Source organism: Felis catus, chromosome B3 (genome assembly GCF_018350175.1).
Source record: "Felis catus isolate Fca126 chromosome B3, F.catus_Fca126_mat1.0, whole genome shotgun sequence".
NCBI lineage: Eukaryota > Metazoa > Chordata > Mammalia > Carnivora > Felidae > Felis > Felis catus.
Window position 1 is genome coordinate 55,030,261 of NC_058373.1, and position 19,139 is coordinate 55,049,399.

At 37.8% G+C, this 19,139-nt stretch overlaps 1 protein-coding gene across 18 annotated transcripts in view; it reads left to right on the forward strand.

Annotated features, from left to right (window-relative positions):
* CEP152 (centrosomal protein 152) overlaps window positions 1-19,139 on the forward strand; it is a 120,307-nt gene that overhangs the window by 69,270 nt on the left and 31,898 nt on the right. For 16 of the 18 annotated variants that reach the window (XM_045059349.1, XM_045059350.1, XM_019832470.3 and 13 more), the window contains 5 exons: window positions 1,687-1,818; window positions 6,457-7,107; window positions 9,979-10,120; window positions 14,447-14,614; window positions 18,006-18,102. In XM_045059349.1, the coding sequence (XP_044915284.1) occupies window positions 1,687-1,818; window positions 6,457-7,107; window positions 9,979-10,120; window positions 14,447-14,614; window positions 18,006-18,102 (1,190 nt within the window). The remainder of the gene's footprint in view (window positions 1-1,686; window positions 1,819-6,456; window positions 7,108-9,978; window positions 10,121-14,446; window positions 14,615-18,005; window positions 18,103-19,139) is intronic. The other 2 variants (XM_045059351.1, XM_045059358.1) reach the window with 1 other exon arrangement.

Sequence of the window (19,139 nt, forward strand, 5' to 3'; positions counted from 1 at the left end):
TCTCTCTTTTTTCTCTCTCTCTCTTTTTCTCAAAATAAATAAATAAACTTTAAAAAATTAGGAAAATAAAATCTGTAAAAAAAAAAAAAAAAAACCAAGAATACTAAACTTGCCATTGGCTGTCAGAGCAGTGATAAATCACAAAGCATGACACCATTGTATTAGTTACACATGCAGGAATGGGCATGAAAAAAATAAAGTGTGAATATTACTTTGAAAATAGTTCTGATCTCACAGACCACCTGACAGGGTGTTTAGTCCCATAGAGGTCCCTGGACCTTAATATTACTTATTTTGTATTTACAAACGAAATGCTTATTATGCAGTCTTAAAATAATACCTGAAGTAAAGTTTTAAAAAAATGTATTCAGCTTTTGATAAATACTTGGAATTCTGCCTATTTGTTAAATTGTTCCACATGATTTAAAAAAAATTTTTTTTTAACGTTTACTTGTTATTGAGAGAGAGAGAAAGAGCATGAGCATGAGAGGGGCAGAGAGAGGGAGACACAGAATCCAAAGCAGGCTCTAGGCTCCGAGCTGTCAACAGAGCCCGATGCGAGGCTTGAACTCACAAACCGTGAGATCATGACCTGAGCTGAAGTCGGATGCTCAACCGACTGAGCCACCCAGGCCCCCATAAGTTGTTCTACACGATTTTAGAGGGAATCCTTATAGTATGGAAACATAGGCAAATCTGTGTAATTGTATCAAAGGCATCTTCAGTCAGTTAAATCATTTCCTGAAATGTTTAAGGTTTGAACAGAGTTAAGAAAATGTTCTGTGGACAAAGAGACATGTTTAAGGGTGCTGTCCTGGTATATAAACAATTACAGATGTGAAGAAAAACAGCATCATGTAGTAAGAAAGGAAATATTATTAATAACCTTTGGAGGAATATAAATTTCTATAGGGGCTTTATCTTTTCCCCATATTCGTAACTCCCTAGGTTTTACCTGTAAATGTATTTATTTAGCATTTTACAAAAAAATTCAGCCCCTTATGTCAACTCTAGTTTTGTATGTTTATATGGATATAGGTATGTGTGTATTTATATTTCAATACAAGGAAATAAGGAAAGGTTATTTAATAAGTGACCTTGTGGTAACCTGTGACAGATTTACCAACAGATCACCCTCATAATTTGCCAAGTCTTATATGTTTGCCTGAATTGCTGTATCACCCTCATTCTTTAGTTGCAAACTCATTACAGACAGCAGGAAAAGTTGCTCGGTACAAGGCTCTAAGCTATATTGGTGCATGCTTGCGTGGGTTCGTGTGTTTATATGTACGGCATGAGGACTGTGGATGTGGTGGGTGTACTGATTGGGCAGCCCTGACCCCAAGCAGCCTCTCTGCATGTCTTCTCCTTTTTCTTAAGATAAACAGGAATTTCTTGGAAATGGCAATTGGTACTTTGTATGAAGCTTTCCAGTAATGGTATTGGCTATCAAACATTTATAGATTTCTACTTTTTGCGCTGGCATTTGCATGGGACAGTGTGGGAAGTTTAGAACAGAAGGATTAGAATCTACTGTTTGGGATCAGGTGGGCTGCTTGAGGTCAGTGTAACATAGTGAGATATTATGTAAAATACACATGAAACCATAGTTGCTAATTGCGAATGGGATCTTTCTGAAATTTTACACCTCACTTTACTGCCTGCTTTTGCAATATCCAATTGCAGGTAGAAACAGCTGTGCAAAATGCTCGTCATCGATGGCTGGAAGAACTACCTGACCTTGCAGAGTATAAAGCACGTGTAAGAGCAGAACAGAAGAAGTGGGAAGAGCAACAAGAGATCACTGTGGCAAGACGGGTAAGTGCTCTCCTGGAAAGAAGCTTGAGGAGGGCCTCTCTCCTGAGATGAGAGATGTCTCATCTTAGTCCCGAGAATCAGTATCTCCTCACCGTGTTGTGGAAGGATTAAATGCAATAATGCATGGTAAGCTTTAGCTCAGAGCCTGACTGATGGCATCTGTTCTCATCATCAGGATGCTGAGGGAGAAAGAATGTATTTTAGGGTCTTGAAACTCTCATAATCAGGAAGGTAACCTTAACTGTGAAACTAAATCCTGTTCTGTCTTGCCCTATCTTTAGGAGGAATTGAGAACAGGTGTTTACCTGTTTATTAATAGCTACATGGTATCCTTTTGCATGCTGGAAGTTTGTTTTCCCTGCTTTTTCAGTAGTCTTATAATCTCCTTGGAAAATAGCCAACTCTCCTGACCAGAGAGGTCATGTTGTTTGACCAGAAACATAAGATATTATAATCATTTGCATTCTTCCAATTTATTAGTGTAAACCAGTTCTAATCAAAATGCCAATAAACTGAACATGGTTTTGAAATTTGACCCTAATTCTAAAATTTACTTGGAAAGGACTAGAAATTTTTTAAATGTTCTGGAAAAGAAATAGTAGTCCAACCCTAACACATAATAGAGTCTGTTGGAAAGCGACAATTCAGTGTTGAGTCACAAAAATAGAATTTTTCATTTTGTATTACACAGACTTCAGAGATAGGCCCAACTATGAATAGAAATGTAATTGTTTCAAAACAAAGGAATAGGGAATTATTCCATAATAAATGGTCTTAGGATAGCCAGATAGCACTTTGGAAAAATTAAGGTTACCTGTGCTTGCATCATAATAAAGTCTAAGTTGATGAAGAAGTTGAACATTTTTACATGAAAGCATAGAAGAAAGAAATTGAATACCAACATCACTCAGTTTGGGGACAATAGTTGTAGTAGCAAAGATGGATAAATAGGATATAAGAGATACAGTTAAAACATTTTTGCTTTTGTAATTAAAAAAAGTGAGAGGATAATAAAAAAAAGGAAAATAAATGAATTAAACATAAGAAACATGACTACTGGGGCACCTGGGTGGCGCAGTCGGTTAAGCGCCCGACTTCAGCCAGGTCACGATCTCGCGGTCCGTGAGTTCGAGCCCCGCGTCAGGCTCTGGGCTGATGGCTCAGAGCCTGGAGCCTGTTTCCGATTCTGTGTCTCCCTCTCTCTCTGCCCCTCCCCCGTTCATGCTCTGTCTCTCTCTGTCCCAAAAATAAATAAACGTTGAAAAAAAAATTAAAAAAAAAAAAAAAAAAGAAACATGACTACTAGTATGTGGTAAGAAAAACAATACAAATTTATAAGAAAACAAGGAGCTGTGGATAAGTACACCAACAATGTCCAAATATGACAAATATGTACAAATGTGAGAAGTCCAAATAGCAAACTTAAACTACTATTTTATGCCATATGTATGTCTTCTTAATTATAATACAAAAAAGATAATAGATTGCAGTGTTAAGTGTATACTATTCTCCCAATATGACAACCATTTTCAAAATAGTATAGGTGACAGACATTGTAAATGACTCATATGTTGTATTCATAATCTTATTCCACAGAATACTTAAATAATTCAGCATAAATAAATCTATTGTAACAGTTTTCTTAAGTTATGTGGTAGTACACAGGTGTTCACTGCATTATTCTCTATACTTTTTAAGTATGCTGAAATAGTTTAAAAGGAAATTTAAGAGGGAGAGAGAGGAAATAATATGATGTACATGTGACTCAGCCCTGAAGTCAAGAAGAATAATAAAGTTGGTTAGTATATAGAAAATAGGCAAGAGATTTTTTTTAAGTTTTTATTTTGTTTTTTATGTTTTTGAGAGACAGAGTATGTGAGCATGTCAGGAGGGGCAGAAAGAGAGGGAAAGAGAGAATCTTAAGCAGGCTCCACTCTCAGTGCAGAACCTGACACGAGGTTCTATCTCACAACCTTGAGATCATGACCAGAGCCGAAATCAAGAGTTGGACATTCAACCAGCTGAGCCGCCCAGGGACCCCAAGAGATCTTTCCTTAAGAACATAGAAGACCTGAATGTATGTGAATGCAGAAATACAGGAATGAGAAGACAGTGTGTTGCTTCTCAAACTTTATCAGGCATGAGATTCACCTGGAGGGTTTGTTAAAGCAGATTCCTGGGATTTATTCCCAGAGATTCTGATTTGGTGGGCCTGGAGTAAATCCTGGAGTAAATCCTGAGAAATTTGCATTTCTAACAAGTTCCTAGGGGATGTGACAGTGCTGATTTTTAGACCACACTTGGGTGTGAGTAGCACTATTCTAGATAATTATTCAGCCACAGAACATAATGTTAACATGTTGCGAATCCTTGGTCCAAACCAAAGAAGGTGACCTAGGGCCAGTGTCAGTGCATTGGTGGGAGGGTTCTTGGGAGATTAGAGTGATCCATCAAGCTCCGTGAAAATTTAAAGCTGGTTATCCAGAGTCCAGAAGTTGTCAATTGGTTCAGTGGTTCTTAAACTTTGCTGCATATTAGAAAAACTTGAGGATCTTTTAAAAATTACTGTTGCTTGGGGTGCCTGGGTGGCTCAGTCAGTTAAGGGTCTGACTTCGGCTCAGGTCATAGTCTCAAGGTTCGTGGGTTTGAGCCCTGTATCGGGCTCCAAGGTGACAGCTCAGAGCCTGGAGCCTGCTTCCCATTCTGTGTCTCCCTCTCTCTCTGCCCCTCCCCCACTCATGCTATCTCTCTCTCTCTCTCTCTCTCATAAATAAATAAACTTAAAAAAAAATTACTGTTGCTTGACTCCTAGCCCCCAGGCTTTATGTTTTAATTGGTGCAGGATATGGCCTGGGTATTAGGATTTTTAAAAGCTTCTCAGGTGATTCTACTGGGCAGCAACTATCAGGAGCCACTGAGTTGATTAATGCTGTTAAATTCTTCTCCCACAACTTCATGTGAGAGGATGCACACCTTTGGTGAGGTTGGGCAGGTCCTCCCGATTCCATGGGATCTGCCACCTCCACCAAGTCACCTGGTAATGATCTCCAGGCATCCATTGTGACAAGACTGTTTTCCCTGAAGGTACTCTTTAAGCATGTTTCACATCACTACTGAATTATTCCGCTGGTAGCGAAAGAATTTTGCTGTGCATTCCTTTGTAAAGCTCATCTTAGTGGGTTCCCTTAGTAAATTTGAAATAGAGTTCAAAATTTGGATTTATGTGCAACTATTCAGGAACACTTATTGAATAAAGATGTATAACATGTTTTAGAATTTTTACAGTTGAAGGTGTTTGCTAAGATGATATAATAGCTGGAAATTTAGGAGACAGATACCCTATCTCAACATCCAGAGCATATATGTATACAGTACTGACTTTCAGCAGCCACCGCTGTCCAGGCCAAGCTTTTGGAGATGCCCACTTCTTTCAACACTTACATCCTTGTGACTTGTTTGAATTTATAAAAGGGATTCAAGGTCATTATCCAGTCTGCTCATTATGTAGATAGAGACATTAAGTGTGAAAGAGATTAAGTGACTTTTCTAAGGCCATCTAGCCAAAAGTAATAACCATATAATATTTATTGAGTCCTTATCTGTCAGGCTCTGGACCAAGTTGCTTAAATGAATTTTCTTTTGTCATTTAACCCTAATGCAATGCTATCAGGGAAGCTTTATAATTATCCTCATTTTATAGATGAGGAAATAGAGTCTCGAAGGAATTGAGGAATGGGCCTGTGGTCCCACAGCTGGTAAGTTGACTCTAGCAGTTTGTCCCCAGAGCCTGTTCTGTTAAGCACCTTGCTGGGCTGCTGTCAAAGGTAGGATTAGAGTTAAGCCTAGGTGTTTTGATTCCCTGTGACATTTGGGTTATGTACTATTACTGTGTGTGATCTGCGAGTCTTGTTATTCTGTTATAAAAGACAATTAGATTAGTGAAAAAATGACTTTTTTCTGTCTAGTATTGTCATTTAATGAACTGCTCTAACCACTGTGATGCCATTAAAATACAATTATGTTTGTCAGCACGTTATGCAGGTATGTGTTATATTTCTAAGTAATAGTAAGATTTCTTTATGAGGCTGCTTTCGCTTCCAGCTATTATATCATTGCTTCATGTAAAAGATACTTCATTTGTCCTGGGCTTAGGTAAAATTTGAGGCTCTGTCTGTGTAAAACTAATATGAATTTTTCCCCTAAAATTAGTTTTGGATAATTGTCTAATTATAATTTTTTTGGAGTCAGTTTAAATTTCTAGTTCCCCATCAAGAAATGGATGTCTTTTACTTATTTATTTTGTAAGTTTCTTTAATTATTTTGAGAGAGAGAGGGAGAGAGAGACAGAGAGAATCCCAGGCAGACTCCTCACTGCCAGCATAGAGCCCTATGTGAGAGCTCAAACTCAGAAACCATGAGCTCATGACCTGAGCCCAAACCAAGAGTTGGACACTTAACTGAACCACCCGGGCACCCCCAAGAAACTGATGTTTTTAAAATACCATATGACCTAAAATACTAGGTGATCTAAAATGGAGAGGATCTTTGAGTATAGTATATTTTAGGAACAATGTCTTATCCCAAATAGTTATGGGGAGATCATAAAGAATTTTAAATGTACATTGTTCTGCCTTTTAGATATCATTTGCTATTTCTGAAGCTAAAGAGAAATGGAAAAGTGAGCTTGAAAACATGAACAAAAATGGAATACCTAGGAGGGAACTGGAAGAGAAGATTCATTCTCTTCAGAGAGAGCTTGAGTTAAAGAACGAGGAAGTCCCTGTGGTTGTCAGGGCTGAGTTGGCGAAAGCCCGGAGTGAATGGAACAAAAAAAAGCAAGAAGAAATCCACAGAATTCAAGAACAAAATGAGGAAGATTACCGGCAATTTTTAGATGATCATCGAAATAAAATTGATGAGGTGCTTGCGGCAGCTAAAGAAGACTTTGTGAAACAAAAAACTGAACTCCTTCTTCAGAAGGAGATGGAATTGCAAGCCTGTCTAGACCAGAGTCGTAGAGAATGGGCTACGCAGGAAGCCAGGCGGATCCAACTGGAAATCTATCAGTATGAGGAAGACATCCTAACTGTACTCGAATTTCTCTTAAAGGACACCCAGAAGGAGCATGTCAGTGCTTCAGAGAACCAGCAACTTTTGGAACTCGTGTCGACTTGTTCTTCAAAATGGGTGTCTGTGCAATATTTTGAAAAACTAAAGGCCTGCATACAGAAAGCATTTCAAGATATCCTCTCCCTAGCTACAGAAAATACCGGCTCAGAATGGGAAAAGGTATGTTCCTGATAAGTGGAAAGAGCTCTTAATAAGCATCAGAGATGATTGTAGCAGTTGCCTATGGTTATTTTTTCCTTTCTTCATTTTACAGTCTAGTAGACATAAAACTTGTGTTTTTACCGGTGGCTCAACAACTTTTTGTAGGAAATCCAAAGGATTTCATTTCTTTTTGCCAAAAAAACTTTGCTTCTTCATAGTGCCACAAATATGAGGCAGAGCTTTTAGACTCTAGACATCTTTTTCCTAAAAAATATATGCTGTTCTTTGTAAGGGCCTCAGCTTTGAGAAACTGAATAACTCTCATTCCTATTTTTGTTTTTTGGGCATGACCACGAAATATGCATCGTATTAAACTAGAGTTTCTTAAGAGCTTCTAAAGAGTTTGGAAGCATATTTCTTACCCTCAAGGAATTTATGTCACAAAGGCAAAAGATGCCAACCAAGTACAAAAAAAGATGTAGAAATAAGCAGTTAGAGGTATGGCTCACTCACACGGTACTCTGAAGCCAGTTTACTTGGTGTACTATCTATGTGTGTGTGGCATGAGTGAATTGTATTCTTTTAGTTGTCTAAGTAGTCTCTGACACCAGCTTTTAGTTTCTGTGGAAGATCTGATGAAACCAAAGTCTTCCTAGCTTATGATTAAAGAAATGAGGTATGGATGAAAAATCTAGAATAATATCGTAGGTATTGTGTTTAGCCGATTTCAACATTTGGAATTAGAGGTAGAAAACATTCCCAATATTATAAGGTTTGTCTGAATGAAGAGACGTAAGAGTTAAGTTTCATTAAGATATCATGATTAAAGATTTTCAAGGCCAGGATTGAACATTTGGTATTAATACTTATTGGAATGTGTTATAAGCTGGGGAAAAAAAAAATCTGAGTTCTAATCCCCACACTTGAGGATAACTAGTCTGTTACCTGTGTACCTCATATACTATAGTTGCTTGTCTGAAAAAGAAGCTAGGCCTTTTCACATCCTAGATTTGAGATAGTACAGAATTTTACAGCCATAGCTTACCCAAATGATTAGTCTACTCCACCCCAGTCCCCCAAGTAGATACTGTTATTCATGATTTCACAAAGATGTTACTAGTTAAGAGTTGCTTTCAATGTAAAAATAACTGAGCAAGATCACTTCCCATGAATAATGCTTATACTACTTTACTGAAAATTTTTGGAAAAAATAATTAAGATCAGAACTACCTACAGCAGGTTTTAAGCATGAACAGTGGTGGGGAAATCATGTTATATGCTTTCAAGTTTGCTTTCCTGAAAAGATCATCTCTGCTGTAAAAATCAGGAAAATATGACAGCTTTCTTCTACTATTAGTATATAATCAATCCTGGGGTCTCTGTAGAGGGCTTATGATTGTGCAAGCAGTGTCAAGGTCATCTATATGACTTAATGTAGTTCACATGTAGGGACAGAGTCACATAATTTGGCTAAGAACTTAGATTTTTGCAGCCTTTGTTGGGTGGGTTCAGATTCTATTCCTGGGGAAAGGGAATAGTAGGCTTTGAAATGCCTACTCTGGCATTAGTCACCAAAGAATTCTTGATCTTCTGCTGTTTGAGAGCTAACTCAGCTCAGGACCTTGAGGTAGAGCGATGATTTTAGGCAATGGTGATAAGTTTGCAATATGGGTACCATAAATATGAAGAATTGTGAATTGTAATTGGTAAAATTTGTCATTTTTAGAACTGATTATACAAATTAAAATGGGAAAAAATGATCAATAAATATAAAACAAATCCTCATTAAAATAACTAAGATGATCAAAAGTTTCTTAAAATGGAGAGGATACAATGAATTAAAAATGTATTTCCAAGGGGCACCTGGGTGGCGCAGTCGGTTAAGCGTCCGACTTCAGCCAGGTCACCATCTCGCGGTACGTGAGTTCGAGCCCCACGTCAGGCTCTGGGCTGATGGCTTGGAGCCTGGAGCCTGTTTCCGATGCTGTGTCTCCCTCTCTCTCTGCCCCTCCCCCGTTCATGCTCTGTCTCTCTCTGTCCCCAAAATAAATAAATGTTGAAAAAAAAATTAAAAAAAAATGTATTTCCAAGAAAATGAATCCCTTATCGGGATACATTAATATAACAGGTCATAATGGAAAAGAGAAAAGAGAAATACCAATTGGAACAGAATTTTCATACAAGTTTAAGGATGTGTGTTCTGTCTTTTCTTACCATCAAAGTCAAGTTAGAATTAAGACCAGAAGTTTGGTATTCCTGCGTTTTCTGTCATCTTGGCTTTTCTCCAGTTATGAGCAGAAACTGGAAACACTGTCTACCTTAGGGTTCAACTTTTATTACTCCTTCTGGCCTCAGCGTCATTGCCTCTTGGTGTTCACATTTTCTCTGTAACTACTCACCTCTGCTTCTGTCATATATCGTAGGTAGGTTTCCTAACAGTCAGTTAAGTAAGTTTCTTATGATCAGAATCAAGGCTTGAAGGGTCAAGCATGTATGGTGTATTTTAGGTAATTAGACAAGGTAGCTTACTCAAGATCACCTGCTCTGTTCCTTTAGGATTTAGTATGTCCTGTGATTTGATCACATAAACTATTAAAATATCTTAAACTCACGTATATGCATACAAAAACTATATCTCCTATCTGTCTCCTAGTCGGCCCACCAGTCCTCTGTCAGATAATGGTCTAATTTGAAAATTATGGCCACAGCAGACTAGTTCATAGTAATGACAATATTCATGTAACACCCTAAGAAAAGTACTGGTGATAGTTTAGGTAAGAGTTTTTTTCAGGCAGTGTTACCTTTTTATATTTTTAATATTAGCATTCTAAATAGAGAATTGCTTGAAGATTTTTACATGGCATTAACTAGGAAGATCATCTCTTTCAGAAAAATTTGGCCAGGACCTCTAAGGATCCCGTCACAGAGGTCACTGGCAGAGGAGACCCTGGAGTCCTGGCAATCCTTCCTGCACCTACTTTTGGACACTGCGCTCAGTCCTTGGCCTTGCAAGAAACAGAAGCAGAAGCTGGTAATGGGATTTTATTCCTACTGGTCTCCGTAACATTCGTAATCACAGTTCCAGAGGGTTACTTTAAGAATAAAAGGAAATCAAAGATGTGTATAGCTTTTTTGAGTGAACAAGTGGGTGATATTACTCCTACCTAATCTGTGTCTTCTCCCTAGATTTAATTTTGCATTTGGGAAACAAGGCCACTTTAGACCCTTTTAGTTCTATCTTTTCATGGTCTTCCCTCCGTTCCTAAGTAGTTCTTATTATAAGGAGAATAATGAGAATTTTAATAGAATAGTCATGTTTTTATTCTCTGGCTTTATTGAGAAATCACGGGTTTTACATTAAAGAATTGGCAAGTAACTGAGACCTTTTCGTTCAAATTATTGAAGCTTATTTCAACCATTTTTTAATGGAAATCTTTCTGAAGAGGTGTTTTCTGATTTATTTGTGAATTTCTTGAGTGTAGGAGTAGTGTTTTATCTCTTCCTCTCCAATACATGGCAGAGTGAATGACACATAGTTTGTGTTCCTTGAATGTTTGGTAGATTAAGAGTTTAACATTTCCATGATGACTTAGAGTTTATTATGAGAATGAATTATTGTACTGTACCCCCCTGACCTATTCAGAGCTCACTAAGGAATACTGATTGAGCTTACATTGCCTCATCACTGAGAATTTTGAGCCAGGAACTGACATACCCTTTATTCGCTCCATTCCTTTTTAAGATAATGAGATCTTGTAGCCTGCTCCTTCCCTCCACCTACACACACCCACTCTTTCTGTTTCTTACCTGCTGTCTCCATTGCAACCTGGAAAAGAACTAAGAATTACCAGAACAATTCATATGTACTGGGTCAATGAACTTAGTTTCCACAGTTTTTAATTTAGTAGGTAATGTTACCAGAATCGTAGAGGATTTCTGCCTTTCCTAAGAAGTCAGTTGACTGTTATTTTCCTCATCATCCATAGACCCTTTTTCCTTTCTAGGTTCTAGGTGGTTGAGAACATCTTATTGTTAATTAGGTGTATGGGAATACATCCTTAATTTGTAATTTGTATTTTGTTTCTTTTCAGTGTGATTGTGTGTCTGTTGTTATATTTAGAAAAACCAGAGAATTCTTAAACATTTTATAAAATGGGTAGAAACAAGTTTTAGATATTTGGCTTTGGGAAGTCCTATCAGTGTGAAAGAAATTAATTTTTACTTAAGACAATCAGACAACAAAAGATTTTTCTTTCTTTAGTCTTTGTTCCCTAAAAACAAACACATTAACAAATTCATTGGAGAGGACTACCACCATTGTTAACTGTTTGGTCATAGCCTCCTAATATCTTATCATTTTTTTTAAGTAAGTTCAATATTATGAAATGCTTTATACATGCAAAGAAAATATGTGATGTGCATGCAAGTTATGAAGCCTAGCAACCAGGAACCCACCCATTCGGCTTAAGAGCTAGAATATCACCAGTACCATTGAAGACCCCTGTCTGTTTGACCACAATCCCATCCCTGTAACTTCCTTACAATCCAAGGTAACAAATATTTTGATTTTTAAAAACTATTCTCTTGCTTTTCTTTATGTTGTGACCAAAGGTAAGTATCCTGAAAAAGTTGTTGTTTTGTCTTTTAACATTATAAAAATGGTTTACTATTTATTATAGTCTTTGTAACTTGCTTTTTTTCCACTTAGTATCAAGCTTCTGAGATTTGTCTGTGTTAATGCATGTAGCTCTAGTTTATTTATATTGCTGTGTAGTATTCCATTCTGTGAACATACTACAATTTATTCTGTTGTCAATGGTCGTTTGTCTGGTTTCCAGTTTTACTACAGTATCTTAAATTAAAAATATAAATGCCTTGTATGGCACCAATGTGATGCTTTATGAATTCTTTGATGCTCATGGACATAAATGGCACCATTTAAATGAAACTAAGTCAGAAAAGAGCTAAGAATAATTTTGTTGGACCAATGATTTTACATCAACATTTGACCCTGTGTCAGTTTGTGTTTGTGTTCCTACTTAATTATATCAATTGCGGTAATAGTAATCTATTTTTTGTATCATTTTTGTGTGTTATTTAATTTTAAGAATTCTTTGTATTACTAATAGCAATAGCTGTTATTTACTACATGCTGACCTGTGCCAGGTACTGTGCCACACAATTTTTATAAACGTATACATCCTGGCAGTTTTATTTTTATTTTTTTAAAAACTTACTTACTTGGAGAGAGCAAGAGAGAGTATGCGCACACATGTGAGTGCAGGAGGGGCAGAGAGAGGGGGGGAGAGAGGATCGTAAGCAGGCTCTGCACAGTCAGCGTGCAACCTGATGCAGGGCTCGAGCTCATGAACCGTGAGATCATGACTTGAGCTGAAATCAAGAGTCGGACACTTAACCAACTGAGCCACCTGGGTGCCCTGTCCTCCTGACAGTTTTACATCTTTTTTTCATTTGGAGACAATTTTAAATTTACAGAAAAGTCACAAAGTAAAAATAGTTGCAAATAGCACTCACATACCCTTTACGTAGATACATACATTGATAATGTTTGACACTATTTTGTGCTCTTCTGTGTGTGTGTGTGTGTGTGTGTGTGTGTGTGTGTGTGTGTATTTGAACATTTCATTTTTTTTCCTGAACCATTTGAAGATGTTCTATATATTGTGCCCTTTTACCCCTAAATACTTGTGTATTTTCAAAACATGTAGTAAATTTAACATTCAATGAAAATATTGTGTCAACCTGTTCGGATTTTGTCTAATTTTGTCAACTGACCCACTGATTTTGTTGACTGACCCAGTAGTGGCTTTCATTATTTTTCTCTCTACAGTACAAAAATCTGTCCAGGGTCAGGTATTATCCCTCCATGTCATGTCTTTTTAGTGTCTTTTAGTCTAGAATATTTCCACAGCCTCTTTTTGGCTTTTCTGACATTGACGTTTTTGAAAGACTTACTCTCCCTTTCCCCAGTGCTCCACCCCACCCCCTCGGTTTTTTGGAACTTTCCTCATTTTGAGTTTTTCTGATGTCTCTTCATAATTAGGTTCAGATTGTGTTTCCTTGGCTGATGCACTGCATAGGTGATGTGTTATCACATGTGGAGGTGCCCAGTGTCCATTTGTCTTTTATTGGTGAAGTTCTTTGGAGCACCTGGTCAAAGTGTATAGTTTCTTCACTGTATAGTTACTGGGTTCCCCCACCCCAATAACTAATAAGCAATCTGTGTGGAGACACGTCTAAGACCATGAAAATGTCCTTTTCATTAAAACTTTCCCTTATGTTTAGCAATCATTGATGATGCTTGTCTGATCCAGTCTTTACTGTGGTGGTTGCAAAATTATGAGTTTTCTAGCTCTAGACTTCCCTCTACTTTAACCAAGTTGGAACTTGGCATGTAATAATTGTGCATCCTCCTGCTAGTTTATATAGTTATTTATTTGTCTTTTTGTTCACTTACCAGTCTGCCCATCAATCCACCTACCTACCTCCTTACTTACCAGCTTAACCTACTTAACCATCTATCCATCCATTCCATTATGGAATTATTGGTATGACTCATGAATTCCTATTTTTTTGAAAGTATTTTATAATTTATTAATATACTTAGTGTTCAAATTGTCCCATATTCAGGGGCACCTGGGTGGCTCAGTCAATTGAGCGTCAGACTTCGGCTCAGTTCATGATCTCGCGGTCTGTGAATTTGAGCCCCATGTCGGGCTCTGTGCTGACAGCTCAGAGCCTAGAGCCTGCTTCGGATTCTGCGTCTCCCTCTCTCTCTGCCCCTCCCCCACTCACACTCTGTCTCTCTCTGTCAAAAATAAATAAACATTAAAAAAAAATTCAAATTGTCCCATATTCAGCTAGTGGAGCCCTTTCAAACTGGCTTCTATGTTCTTGTGACATGCCTGTGTTTTTCAGGAATTTCTTTCTGGCATTTGTCATGTATATACCTTGTCCGAGTACTGGAGTTACTGGATCCTTGAAGATCCTTGGTTCCTTGTCATGGGAAATGGTATTCAATACTAAGAGTTGAGCATTATGTTTCATAGCAATTTTTAAAACAGATGGTATGATTTAATTTTACATAATAAAAAACTAAGTCTCAGGTTATATAATATACTCAGAGGTACACTGCCAGTAAATAAAGAAGATTTAAACCCAGGTCTCTCTCTCTTAAGCATCATGTTCTTTTCAGTTACACTGTCACCTTCAGTCCCGTCACCTGGTTTCCTTCTTCCCCTCCTTCCTTCCTTCCTTCCTTCCTTCCTTCCTTCCTTTCTTTTTTAGTTCTTAGTCCAAATTGATATAAAAGTTTGCTATCATTTAATTTTTACAGATAAGAAAAAGATCCTTGAAATTAAGGATTCATGCTGTGGACACTGCTTCCAAGAACTTGAAAAGGCAAAGCAGGAATGTCAAGATCTGAAAAGAAAACTGGAGAAATGCTGTAGGCATCTTCAGCATTTAGAAAGGAAGCACAAAGCTGTAGTGGAAAAAATTGGAGGTTAGCATTCAAAGTAGCACTACTACTGGCATAAATCTCACTGATCCTTGAAATATTCAAATGTGACGTTTTAGTTAACGTAGGCACCGATTCTCTGAGGATTAAGGTAAACTAATTTGGACCTTATTTTCACTAACCAAATTGTTATTACTGAACTACAAAGAAGAAAATTGGAGCTCTGATTAAAAGGTCACATTCCTTTCTTCCTTTTTGGGCTGAATAGATACTGAATGCCCAATATGCGTCAGGCATTGTTCTAGGTACTAGGGACACAGCAGTGAATGCATCAGACAGAACTCCAGTTCTGATATAGATGTATAAGACTCTTTCCTTCCTTCAAGAAGCTTATCATCAAGTGAAGAGAACTAAAAGCAGATTAATAAGTAATTGCAGCACTGAGTGCTCCTGGTGGTATGTTTATGTAAACTTGGGAGAAAGGATGTTAATTAACTCTTCCTCCTATTAGAGTTAAGGAAGGCTGATTAAGCCTTGAAAGATGAAGACGTTTGCCAAAGAGGACGTCATTCTAGACAGAGGGGAAAGTCGTGCACAGAGACATGTGGGCATCCTTCACAGTGTTGTCAGGGAAATTGTCCGAAAGGACAATTGTCTGCCATCTTCTCTAGCCCTTCTGAAGAAGGGAGGCTACTGGGCTTCTGAGGTTGCTCCTTCTCACCTTGTGCTAGTCACTTATATTCCTGTGCTCTATACTCTGTACATGGGAAATATTCAGATTGCCCTGCTGGTCAGGAATTTTACTGCTGGACCCCACATACAATGTTGTCACTCTTTCCTACACTTTACCCTTTCACTCTCATTTTGGCCTAACTCTTCCTCATCCTCTAGGATTCAACTGGGAGGATGCCTTATCTGCAGAGCCCTTCTTGATTTTTTCTAGTCTGGATGAGGTGGGCCACTTCTGTGTGGCCCCATAGCACTTAGCTCCTCGTCTATTTCCATTCAGTATTTAATTGTTTTGGTTACTTGCCTGATACCCTTTTCCAACCTGTATGTTCCCTGAGGATAAGGAATATGTTGTATCTTCATCATTGTAGTCAGGATGCCCATTACATGTCAGATGATAATAAATGTTTACATGAATGAAGGATTGAATGCAAGGGTCCCAAATAATTGTGTCATCCAGAAAAGACCAGGTGGATAGGTTCACTTTATTTCTACATTTCAACTCTATTGTTCACCTGGATGGCAGTCACTTTCTGGCTCTGCTTCCTCTAATCCATTCCCCATTAGACAGCAATAGTATCCTTTTTTTTTTTTTTAAAGTTTATTTATTTTTGAGAGAGCGAGAGACAGAGCGTGAGCAGAGGAGGGGCAGAGAGAGAGAGAGGAGAACACAGAATCCGAAGCAGGCTCCAGGCTCCAAGCTGTCAGCACAGAGCCCGATGCGGGGCTTGAACCCATGAACTGTGAGGTCATGACCTGAGCTGAAGTTGGACACTTAACCTACTGAGCTACCCAGGGGCTCCAAGAGTGACCTTTTAAAAAAAATAGATTGAATCATGCAGCTCTTTTGTTTGAAGTCCTTCCATGGCTCATCTGGTCCTCAGTAGGAAGTACAAACATTTTATTTAACATTGTTTAAGAAGCCTTTTATGATTCAGCATCTGCCAGCCCCTTAGTCTCATCTTGCCCCAGCCTCCTTATTCTCTCATTATCTCTCTTCTCTCTCATCTGTTTTCATCTCCCTTTACCAAAACATCTGTCTTTCCATCCTGATCACATTGCCGGGCTAACTCCTACTCCTCTCTCCCCAGTACACTGTTTCCTCAGGGAGGCTTTCCTCACCACCCCAGACTTAACTAGTTAGCTTTTTTCTGTTAGACATTACCCACAGCATCTATGATTTTTCTAACATTTATCACATCATCCTTGTAATTAATTTTTGTCTGTATTGTCCTTTGGAGGGTAGCCTTGATGGTGACAAGGATCAAGTCCTGACCCAGCACTTAGCACAGTACCTGGCAACATAGCACGCTCTGTGAATACTGTTGACTAAGAGAAGCCATCCGCTTCACTTCTGCCTACTGCTTACCAAGTCTGTTAGAGATAGATAATAATTACCTTTAAGGCAAGAATGGATTTTAAGAATTTTGAGATAAAAATTTTAACAACTGTAATTCCTATGGTGATGGCTTAGGTCTTTGGTAGAAGCCAGGAGAGTTAAGGAGCTCTTGTGAAATTTGATGAAAGTTAAGAATATTTGTTTTACCTAGTAAAATGACAAAGGCAGCTGGATAAGATTATTATTCATAAATAATGTTTAGCACTGTATGTTGTGATCCTAGTTATTCCACATAGTGCTTTTTGAGGCTATCTTCTATAATTTATAGACTTAGAAATAATCCAAGAAGTTGGTACTCAGCTCAAAACAATGGACTGATAAAAGGGGTTGGGGGTCAAAATTTAAGTCACTTGATAGTTTGATTTCAATGTGTGTCTTAATGTAAATCTATTAGTTGATAATGTTTTTGCTACTATGGTTGCTTCTTTTCAGTTTCTTAAATTCCACTTTCCATGGTGTTGGTAGCATTTATTGAAAAGTGGTGGAGTAAGAGGAAGTGATTTAAAAACATACAAGTTATGTCAATCGCTAGGAGAAATAGAGCACTTTATTACTCAATTGACAGGGTGTGTTGAGAGAGGAGCATGGCAGGAAACATGGTGTGCCGTGTTCATATCTATTAGACATTGGTATTGCCAGGCTTTATATAAGATGCACTTATTTTATTTCTATTATCTTCAAAGTAGGTAATACTATCTCCATTTTCCATATGAAAAAAACTCAGGTTCAGAAAATTTAAGTAATTTGCCTAAGCTCATTTAACTGGTAAGGAGCAGAGGTAGGATTTAAACCCATGTCTCTCTGACTCGGAAATTCATGTTTTGTTCTCCGTTCCATGTGGACTCCATCGGTTTCCTCTCATCCTCTTTTTAAAAGTTTAAAGAATTGAAAATCTTACATTAATTGTGAAAGTGGCACCTACTTAAGCTCAACTTTCTTTTTATTTTGTCTAGAAGTGCTTGTTCAATGCTCATGTATAGGAGCATAAGGATTGTGAAATTACAAGACCCGGTATGTTTCTAGGGGGCTTCAGTGTAGCTGGGAAACAAAACAGATGCATCTGAAACGGTTGGAAACCTATTCCAGGGCAGTGTGTGACCCAGGCAAGATGAGGGTGGAATCCAGATTTCAAGCACTGAGGAACCAGAACAGGGAGTGGTGACATTAGGATTCATCAGGGAATGAGTGATGTGGGGAGCAGCTGGAATTCCCACAGTCTTCTCTACAAACATTTGCTCTGGGAACTTAAGGGAAAGGAAGACTGAAGAAAAAAAAGATTGATTGACCACTATTAACTTTCCTTTTTAGAAGAGAATAATAAAGTTGTTGAAGAACTAATAGAAGAAAACAATGACATGAAGAGTAAATTGGAAGAACTGAGAGCACTTTGCAGAACACCACCAAGGTAGACTTTTACCATTAAAAAAGAAACTTTTTTTTTTTTTAACATTTATTTGTTTTTGGGAGACAGCATGAGCAGGGAAGGGGCAGAGAGGCAGGGAGACACAGAATCCGAAGCAGGCTCCAGGCTCTGAGCTGTCAGCACAGAGCCCAACGCGGGGCTCGAACTCACAAACCGCGAGATCATGACCTGAGCCGAAGTCGGAGGACGCTCAACCGACTGAGCCACCCAGATGCCCCAAGAATGATTTATTTAAAAAGATATCCAAAATATATTATTAAATTTAAAAAACAGGTTATAGAACAATATTTATAATACAGTCCCATTTTTATTTCATTTTATTTATTTTATTATTACTTTTTAAAAAATATTTACTTTTAAGAGAGAGAGAGAGAGAGAATGAGCGGGCAAGAGGCAGAGAGAGAGAGGGAGGCACAGAATCCGAAGCAGGCTCCAGGCTCTGAGCTGTCAGCACAGAGCCTGATGTGGGGCCCGAACCCACGAACCGTAAGATGATGACCTGAGCTGAAGTCGGACGCTTAACTGACTGAGCCACCAGACTTATACTATTTTAAAGAAATTGTTTATTTCTAAGTATGTTTAATTTTTTATATGAATTATGTTAATAATATCATACCAAGAATATACTTGTCATTGTTATATAGCAAGAAGTATAAAAAAAGAAAATCTTCCAAAACCCTATTCTCAGCAGATACCCTCTGTCAGCCTCTTGTTTTATATCATTTAAACCCCTTTGTACACACGTGTGCATGTTTTAAAAATAGAGATTATTATGGAAGCTGTTTTGTAACCTTTTATTAACCAAATGTCCTAAGATAAACATTTCCATATGTCATAAAATATCCTCCCATAATATGCTTTTCAGTTGCTGCATATATTTTCATCATGTGGATTTATCATGATTTATTTAAGTAACCATAACATTTGTTTCCGTTTTTCTTCTATTTTAAATAACTATATAATAAAGACCTCATATATGATTTTTCTAGCACATCTCAATTGGATGTTATTGGAATATA